The sequence below is a fragment of the Galeopterus variegatus genome, unplaced genomic scaffold (genome assembly GCF_000696425.1).
Source record: "Galeopterus variegatus unplaced genomic scaffold, G_variegatus-3.0.2 Scaffold700, whole genome shotgun sequence".
NCBI classification, from domain to species: domain Eukaryota; kingdom Metazoa; phylum Chordata; class Mammalia; order Dermoptera; family Cynocephalidae; genus Galeopterus; species Galeopterus variegatus.
In genome coordinates this window covers 15,189-25,430 of record NW_007726811.1, presented here as the reverse complement: position 1 = coordinate 25,430, position 10,242 = coordinate 15,189, and the positions used below count along the sequence as shown (strand labels likewise).

Here is a 10,242-nt window from a genome sequence, read left to right as displayed (position 1 = left end):
AAAAAAAAAAAAAAAAAAAAAAAAAAAAAAAAATATTGGCTTAGCCAAGAAATAAATTGGTATGTATGCATATACATTTCAGTGTCCTTAGTGTGTGTAAGGACATTTAAATGAAGTGTAATAAACACATTACAGAGTATTCAAAAGGTCTAAAAAGGAAAAACAGTGTATTGTATTTTTTTTCAGATTAACTATTGGACCCATTGTTTTTAATTTAGAAGTATTTTGCCTGGAAAGATGCCTGGAGGATAAAGGAAACCATACTGAGCAAATCTGAAAATTTAACACTGTTTAAAAATACACTTCTCTTATGTGAGTTGTGTAAGTAAATAGCTGTACAATCAATAAATATTTTTAAGAAGACATGAGCAATACAACCACAAAAAAGTGGAGGTAATGCATATTCATATATATCATTTTTTATCTTCTTTATTTTCTCCCACTCTACATCTATCTTCTCTCCTATACTAATCATGTTTATCTTTTTAAATTCCTATCTTCCAAAGAATTCCTGGAAAACATACCTCTCTTCTGCTTTAAAAAGTGGGTGAAGTTCTGACTTTGCCTCTGCTGCTGTATAATATACTATCTAGTATTAAGTTCATGAATGGCATGGTGTTAGTCTACTCTCCTATATATATGTGTATGCATATTTTCTAGCCAAAATTTTGGCTAAAGACAACTTTTTGAGACTTCTCTGTGGTTAAGTTCCCCTAAAATATAGACAAATTAGCTATTCTTCAGGGATATCAAACACACTCTTTATTGTTTAATTCTACAGTTAGTCACAGTATAATTCATTTAAAATCTGCATATAACACTTATTTGTAACTTTCTTACCAGGTGCTGTGGAATACGCATACAAGAAGTCGGCCTCAACTGGTATTTTCTGACACATCATCTCATCATCAGTACCACTGTCTGTCTCGATGCCACAGTCCAGTTCTCTACCTCGGCAGGCCTGAATGTTAGAGAATAAATGTTTATTTAAAAAAAACAGGGCTGGCTGGTTAGCTCAGTTGGTTAGAGCATGGTGCTGATCACACCAAGGTCCAGTGCTCGATCCCTATACTGGACCAGCTGCCAAAAAAAAAACCAAACAAAAAAATAAAAATTAAAATTAAAAAAATGTGTGAATACACATAACATTTCTAAGAAATAGAAATGCTGTGTAAAAATTGATGTTAAATATGCTGAGTCTTTTTGATATGTCTAAAATTGAAATTTACTCCATATTTTCTAAGTGGTGGTTTAAATGAATAAAAAAGTAACATTAGTTCTGTAGCCTCAAGAAAAAAAATAAATTCTTTCGATAATCCACTATTGAGTAAATTAATCCCTGATTAATCCTTAATGACCAAATTGTTCAGTTATACTTTACCTGGATAATGAAAAGTTTGGGTTTTCCAGTTAGACTTCTACAATAATCCCCTCTGAACAAAATTGTTAATTTTCTCAGGTCAATAGGTCCATTTGTTCCAAAAATTACTCCTTCTTCACCATGGCTTAGAATCACACAAATAAAACTGCTCCTTTTGCTATGATCTTCTTTAGAAACTGGAAAGACATTTACAAATAAAAGGAAAAAAACCCTGCAACTTTATTCAACAATCTCACATCTGCTGTATGGGAATAAGATAAAGAAATTGAGAACAGAACAAAGAGATCACCTAAACCCAATCTCGGGCAGAGCAACATACCTCAAAGCATTTTAGAGAGTTGGCATGAACAACTTTTTTTTACTTCTTACTAAAAATGTATAAGGTTAGGATTATGTACAGTATAATTCTGCTATTCTCATACTTCCTTATTTGTATAATGATAGCTAGAACAATGAATGTCATTGTTGGACAAGGTCACAGCTTGGACAATGAAGGTCATTCTTTTAGTTATTTCTTACCATTGCGCATCAATTCCAAAATTTCTTCACATGTAAGATCATTTTTATTCCTGACTTCGTATTTCAAGTTCATGAATATTTCCCTGAGGCTTGCTGCATCTACATCGGTACCAATCCGAGGACTCATTCCTTGGAACAGAAAAAATTACTCTTAAATGCATTTTAAAAAAAAGAATAACTGCTTTGAAATAAAATAAACTATACAACGATTCACAAAACCCACAATAAATGCTTCCTTTTAAATGCTAAGAAAATTCTAATTATTCTGATCATGGTGACACAAAGTCTCTTTAACTTCTTAGCATATAGGACTTATAATAGAAGCTGTATCGGGGCCGGCCCAGTGGCGCACTGCTACAGTGCGCCGCTTGGGAGTGTGGCGGCGCTCCCGCCAAGGGTTCGGATCCCACATACAGACTGGCCACTCACTGGCTGAGCGAGGTGCGGGCACAACACCGAGGGTTGCGATCCCGTTGCCGGTCCGGTACGGGCGCGACACTGAGGGTTGCGATCCGTTGCCGGTCACGAAAAAAGACAAAAAGGAAAAAAATAAAAAATAAAAATAAAATAATAGAAGCTGTATCAATATGATAGCCATAAGAATATCCTTCATAGCTGCTGAGCAGAAAAAAAAAAAAAACAGAAACAACTTTAAATGCCTATCGGTAGGGGTTTGGCTAAATAAATTATGATTCATTTATATAATGGAATGCTATGTTGTCCTTTTTGCAGACAAAATTTTGCCAGGGGAAAATTGTCATTGTTAAAAAAAAAAAAAAAAAAAAAAAAAAGGACTAAAAAATCATATGATCCTACTTTTGTTTAAGAAAAAAGTATATATACTTGTGTATAACACACACACTTAAAGGAACTGTATTTCTTTGATTCTAAGTTTCTAATATATATATATATATATATATTTGGCAGCTGGCCAGTACAGGTATCTGAACTCTTGACCTTGGTTTTACAAAGCTGTGCTCTAACCATCTGAGCTAACCAGACAGTCTCAGTTTCTAACAATTTTAAGATATATTACTAATTTCATAATTTTTTTTAGAAAAAAAGAAAGAAAAACCACTACCACGTTAATACTGTTCATCGGGCTTTCTGCTATGGGCAATCTCTAACCCTTTGTAACACCATGAGATAGTATTACTAGCTTCATTTTTACAGATGTGGGGAATGTAGCACAGATGAGTTAAGAAACTTGTCTAAAGTGACAAAGCTAGTGCTAGCCTTTATCCAAAAGTCCTGGGCTTTTTTTTCTTTTTGACCAATAAGGGGATCACAACCCTTGGCACAGTGTGGTCTGCACCACGCTCAACCAGTGAGCGCACCGGCCATCCCTATATAGGATCCGAACCCGCGGCCTCCGGGCTACCAGCGCTGCACTCTCGTGAGTAAGCCACGGGGCCGGACCCAGAAGTCCTGGGCTTTTTACCACTTCTTTATAGTATTTTCCCCATAAATGTACAGATTGAAATTGTAGAGACTGATTATATTTTGCTGTCAGATTTCAAAAATGCTAAAACACTGGGAGAAGCACACCCTTAGAACTGAATAAATTCAATATGCATGAAGACTAAATATAAAAAGTCTAAATATCTATATCTCTAAAATACTGTTGATTATCTCTGGGTAGTGTGATCAGGAGTGATTTTATTTATTTACTTTTGCTAATCTAAAATTTCTATTATGGGCATATATTATTTTCATAAAATTAAACTCATCAATATTTTGTCATCGGAAAGGCCGGGGATGCCATGCAGCCACTTAGCAGACAGAACAGAAAACACTGCCAGAGATCTTGTGTGAACCTGACCTTCAAATCTCAAACTAGAAAAGGAGCTCACTATAAGGTAAAAGCCAGACTACTGGTCTAAACTTTTGTGGGGGGAAAGAGTGGAATAACATGCTTTAAAAAAAAAAAAAAAAAAAAAGAATAGGTTCAACAGTGTAAAAGTCTATCTACAGAAGAAGGCATCACAACCAGCAATATGAGACAAAATATCTGTAAACTTTTAAAAATTCATAAAACAAAAAGAAACAAGATGTTTTGTCTTTTCTTTCTTTAATGATTGAAGGTGGTATCTCAACTTATAGCCAAAAGCAAGAACACTGATGCCATTCAGGTTTAGGACCCATTTTCAACTATTCTCTCCTCACTAATCTAACATCAAATCCTGCTTATCTTTCCAATGTAGTCTGGCTTCCCTCCATTTTTTACCACCACTCTGGTAGGTAGTCTCTTAAATTAGATCTACGGCATCTAGAATTAATTGAGAATTAATTCTAATTTGATTAATATGCCAATTCAAAGAATCAACACAGCACCAATTTAAAAATGAAAAATAAGGAAATAGACAAAAGGTTCATTCATATGGTAAATTATGCAAATTAAAGAAATGGTATGTTCAGGCAGTGAAGTATTATATAATCATTAAAATAACAGATATAAAAATTATGCAGCAACATGAAAAAATACATTAAATGGAAAAAGCAGGATACAATATTGCTTGCATGTTATTAACAGAATCAAGATTTTTAAAAAACTGTCAAAAAATATCAAGTAATAAACTGAAATATTAAATAGCCTTTTGGGATTGTGAGGATTTTATTCTCTATATTCTCTAAAAATATTCTAAAATGTTATATTAGATTCAAACTATACACAGCACAGTGACTGAGAATGGGATTTGGTGATCAGGCCATGTGAATGGAAAGACAGCAGTTTCAGTAGCAGAGGCAGAAAACAGAAAACTAAGTTCCAGAAGGAAAGAAGTGAAGAGGGCAAGCTGAATAACACATATTCAAAATCTAGGGAAGGAGATAAACAGAGGAATTACGAGGAAGCAGGGTAAAAGAAAGGCCTCCATGAGATGGGGCATCTCTGCCATCTTTGCAGGGCAAGAGTAAAAAGACAACAGAGCAGATGAAGACACGGGGAAGCAAAGCAGAACAGACGATGGATTAATAGCTTGGGCTTTGGAGTCAGACAGACCAAGGCCCAGATCCCAGCTCTGTTCCTATACTTGCTGTGTGGCTATGCAAGGATTTTAACCTTTCTGAATCTAACAGTAGCTACTTTTCAGAGTTGTAAAAATTAAATGAGTCAGTACCTGTGATATGCCTTGCAGTTTCCAGAAAGGAAAAATACTACTACAGGTACTTACTATCCGTTGAGAAACTTCCATTGGTATAAAAGAGGCAACAGAAAAAAAAGAAGCAAGGGTTACAGAGGAGTCAGGGCAGAAGACACCAAGCATACAGATAGGAGGTTATTAGGTGACGGAAGAGGGAAGGGTTTTGAAGACAGGCAGAAGAGGTAGGAGTTCATATTGTATTGTGGAGGCTGTAGGGTCCTGCCCTAGCTCTACTTCACAGCTATTCTGTGTCACAGTTACACATCAATACTGGCTTTTATATTACATCAAATATAAATGGCACAAATATTTGAAAGGGATTAAAAACTACGTAAGGTACCTACCAGTGCTTTGATCAAAGTTCTTATTATTAATTATTATACATAAACCCATTTCAGGATAATCCATTTTGTAGCTATCATCCAAGCATATTCCAGAGCCCACTGACTGGCTTCCATGTATGATCTCTCTGTTTGGAAATCAAACAACAGTTTACAAAGGTAGAAATGACCACTCCTTCTGTTTATACTAATATGACTTTTATAACTGATAAGAACAGTTAACCTTATTGAGTGTTTTGTACCAAACTTTGTACTACAGGCCTTTCGTCATTTAAATTTCACAACAACCCATTTTTACAGATGAGAAAATGATCTGCCATGAGGATAAGTAATATGCTGAAGGCTGTGTAGACACTGTGTCACAGTCACAGTGGAAGGAAAGCATCTGTTGGACTTTAGAGTTCAGGCTTTTAACTTCTATATTTTAATGTTTTCCTCTGAATCTAAGTAAAATCTCATCAAGTACATTTTGTAATTTAAAAATTTCTTATAACTTTGTGAAATATTTTATCCTTCAAGGTAAGAGTAAAATCTTAAAAATTACCCTGAAATAATAGGAAACCAACAAAATGCAAATATGACCCAAAGCACCGTTATCTACCACAAGTCCTAAACTGCTCCTTAAACTATGAGTTGAATAAATTAAAAATTTATTAATACAAAGAAGCACCATTATAAATAATTGAAAATACCTTTGTTTGGAAGTCACTTCTCCAAAAACATCCACTACCTAGACTAGGGGACAGTAAACTTTTTCTTCAAGGGCCAAATATTAAGTATATTTGGCCTGCAGGCTATCTAAATTCTGCTTGTAAAAACAGCCCGGGATGATATGTAAATGATGGGTGTGGTTATGTTCCAATAAAATGTGACAAAAACAGCCCACAAACATAACTCGTGATCTAGAACAAGAACTAGGAAATAATAGGTCTAGGAAAGTCAAACACCAATACCTAAAATTCAGGTACTTAACCTTATGAGTACATGTACTTAACCTTACAGTATTTCACATTATACATAATTTCAAAAATATTGTTGGAAAAAAATTAAAAGTAGTAAATTAAAGGAGTCAAGGTCAGAAAAGAACTATTATATTTAGCTAAAAGTGAAGAGTCACACATTTTATGGAGAAAATTAAAAGCCTGAAAGCTGACTTGAGCTTTGGGTCATACAGATAATGAATCATAGAACTGTAACTCCCATCTCCTGAAACCTGTTCTCCCCTCTCTCCCTCTGCCTCCTTAGGAGGTAAGTAATCTACCAGCAATTTGATATCTAGACCAAGATGGAACACAGCTGAGAAAGAGCAGAGACTCAAAAGGTCTGGGAACGTGAGGGTTAATTTACCATAGCATCAAAACAACCCTAAACATGTTTGGGGCTCTCATGCAATTTGTTATTTAAATAATGCTCTGTATGATGTGAAAAGAAGGTAGGAAAACATGTAAATAACTTTAAAAGGCTTTAAACAACAATGATGACAATGAACAAAAACTCTCTAGGATTATATTTCAAAATTTTAATTTCTAGGAAAATTTCTTTGATAAAAAAATTGCTAAATCTTTATTGGTAACTTGTTAATAGCATTGCTGTAATGCTATTGTTTAGTAAAGGCTGAGCATCACTAACCCAAAAATCCTAAATCTGATATGCTCCAAAATCTGAGACTCTTTGAGTGCTGATATGAAACAGAAGAAATGTTCATTGGAGCATTTCAGATTTCAGATTTTCGAATTAGGGATAGTAAAGGCTGAGCATCACTAACCCAAAAATCCTAAATCTGATATGCTCCAAAATCTGAGACTTTTTGAGTGCTGATATGAAACAGAAGAAATGTTCATTGGAGCATTTCAGATTTCAGATTTTCGAATTAGGGATGCTCAACCAGTATGTATTCTGCAAATATTCCAAAATTTGAAAAAATCCAACATATGAAACACTTCTGGTCCCAAGCATTTCGGATAAGAGATACTCAACCTGTAATAAAATTAATTTGCAATTCCCAGGATGGTCCAGAACAGTAATACTAGGTCTCAGAAATAAACTTTTAGAATTAAAAATATCATGAGATCCCAAATGGATAATAACAGGCATGAGTTAAATGAAGAGTGTTTGAGTTTTATCTTTTGCCTTTCTCCATCTGCTGGTTGTTGGAAGCATTAATAAGTAGAAAATTCAAAAAAGGAAGACAAGAGAAAAACAAAGGGTAAAAGATAATCCATACCTAGGCAATTCTTCCTCATACTGAAAACTGACACCGTATTTTAGTCTTAAAACTCAAACATCAGGTAAACCTTCTGCCCTCCCCAAACACAAAATCTCTAATCCTGTCGAGTTATCTGGGAAGGCACAGAGCACCCAGACTTGGGAGTGCTGCCTCTCCTGTGGTGTCCTTCTGATTTCAGGACTAGGTTTCCACTACGGGTCAGGCACCGTACTAGGTCTTTCTCCTCATCCTCTGTTCTGTGGAAGTTGTGTTACCTCCACTTTAAAGATGAGGTTCAGAGAGCATAAGTGAACCTATGCAAAGCCACACAGCTGTCCGAGGTAGGAAGTCAGCTTGGTCTCTCTGGTTGAAAGTCCACATTCTTTTCGCCTCCCCACTCCTCAGAGTTCGCTGTATTACATATACCCACCCTCCTCTCATTATATAGGATTCCATTAAAATACTCACGTTCCCAAATTTTTAAAGGATTTTGAATCCACTGAGTTTTCAGTGTTCTCCATGGCTACTTTTATTAACTAGAATATAAAGAAAATAGAAGTTAATAAAAAAAAATCAGTCATTACAAAACCACTGCTTTATATTAATTATCTCAGTGATTATTTCTCCAAATTAATATCCCAGTTTCACCTCAACTGTTAAAGGTTTCTGTGAGTCAGACCTGGGGACAACGTACCTTTGCAGTGGTACGTACAATGTAGCCCATCTCTCTCCCCCTTTTCTATCAATCGCTTTCGTTTTTAATCGAGCTATGAATTACTTATGAGTCGTCTTCAAAAAGTTCATGGAAAGATTTGTATTATCCTTTAATTCTATTTTTCCACCAACTTTTTGAAGTACCTTTGTAGAGTGAGTAAGTTACCACAAACTACATAGATAGAAAGAATGCAACTTGATGAATTTTTACATTTGTAAACCCCCAACAGTTCAAGATAAGAGACTGCAGCTTGTTTCCTGTGTAGTACAACAGATCAGGTCATTTGTAGGAACTCGGCCTTCCAACTCAGCACAGTTAGAACAAAAAACAAAAACTTCCCACCACAATGGTATACTTCACACAATATTATTCTACAGTGCTTAGATTTCCAAGAGATACAGTACCAAGAAGCTCCAAATCTCCATGTAATCTTTATTCTGATCTAGGTTTGGAATCCTAACTTCTCATTTAGGGTGGTGGAATAGTCTAGGAAACCTAGAGGTAAAAACTAAAGTTCCTGCTTTCATTCCAGTGAATTGCGTTATATCCCATACAGTGAGCACATCCTCATAATCGAAGCAGCTACCCCTCACTGAGCACTTATCATATAACAGGTACTTTGCTAGGCACTCATCTTTAATCCTCCCAACAATTCTTAAAGTCAGGATACCCAGCTTCTGGTGATTAAGTGACTTTGTCTATAGTCACAGGCTAAGTGGCAGGGGCCTTTCTCTGCCCACTCTGCTATGTCACTTCTAAAAAAGCCAGCTCCTTACTACTTGCTTTCTAGAGTTCCACCTGTTATTCTCTGGCTTTCCAGAAGCGAAGGTACTTCCCATGGTAATCTACCTCCCTAAATAAAGAAGAGGGAAAAACAATGACAAAAACAAAACAAAAAACAAGAACAAAAACTTCTTTCTATTTTTTTGGGGTAGCTAGCCGGTACAGGGATCTGAACCCTTGACCTTGGTGTTATCAGCACTGTGAGAACAAAAAATCTTGAATGACTTTCTCCAGACTCTAGAAGCCCTGCCTGTGTCAAAAATTCCAATCAAAATAAAACTTTAATTTCATTCCTATGCTAAATCAGAACTACTAAAAGAATACAATCCCACCAAGAGGGGGAGCCCTAGTAAACACTCCCCCACAACTGCTTTTTAAATTTTAATCTTTAAAATTATGGTAAAATGTACAAAAATTTACCATTTTAACCATTTTTTTTTCTACCAGTAAGGGGATCACAACCCCCAGCACGGTGTTGTCTGCACCATGCTCAGCCAGTGAGCGCACCGGCCATCCCTATACAGGATCCGAACCCACAGCCTCGGCGTTACCAGCACTGCACTCTCCCGAGTGAGCCACAGGGCCAGCTCCCCATTTTAACCATTTTTAAGTGTACAGCTTAGTGGCATTACGTGCACACTGTTGCACAACCACCACCACCATCCAGCTCCAGAACTTTAAAAATTTTCCCAAAAGAAAACTCCATACCAAGTCCCCCTTTTCAAGGTCTTCAGGAAAACATTAATTTCCTCCTTTCTCCAAAGCTAAGTTCCTTCCTGCCCTCTCCCCCAGTTTTGTGTGCAACTATGGTAGGGAAAGGTGGAGAAAGAATACAGAGGAGAGGAAATGTCACCGTTTAGATTTAACCACAGAAGAGGGTAGTGCTTCAATCTCTCCCACAGCGCAGTTTTCTTTCTTTTAAAGATGACCAGTAAGGGGATCTTAACCCTTGACTTGGTGTTGTCAGCACCATGCTCACCCACTGAGCTAACTGGCCATACCTATATAGGGATCCGAACCCATGGCCTTGGTGTTATCAGCACCACACTCTCCTGAGTGAGCCATGGGCCAGCCCCATGTTTTGTATTTCTATGAAGCCTCTTTGCTTTTTTCTACCATCTTACTTCCTGAAGGCTTTCTAGAAAACCAAGGGA

General features: G+C 36.3%; 1 protein-coding gene across 1 annotated transcript in view; it reads right to left on the bottom strand.

Moving 5' to 3' along the window:
- Nucleotides 1–8,122, bottom strand: part of CASP3 (caspase 3, apoptosis-related cysteine peptidase) — an 11,503-nt gene extending 3,381 nt beyond the window's left edge. Inside the window, exons 1-5 of the mRNA XM_008571536.1 lie at nucleotides 8,059–8,122; nucleotides 5,388–5,512; nucleotides 1,901–2,029; nucleotides 1,382–1,557; nucleotides 841–961 (exon numbers count right to left, since the gene is read on the bottom strand). Coding sequence (XP_008569758.1) covers nucleotides 841–961; nucleotides 1,382–1,557; nucleotides 1,901–2,029; nucleotides 5,388–5,512; nucleotides 8,059–8,111 — 604 coding nt within the window. The 5' untranslated portion in view covers nucleotides 8,112–8,122. The remainder of the gene's footprint in view (nucleotides 1–840; nucleotides 962–1,381; nucleotides 1,558–1,900; nucleotides 2,030–5,387; nucleotides 5,513–8,058) is intronic.
- Nucleotides 8,123–10,242: the final 2,120 nt, after the last annotated feature.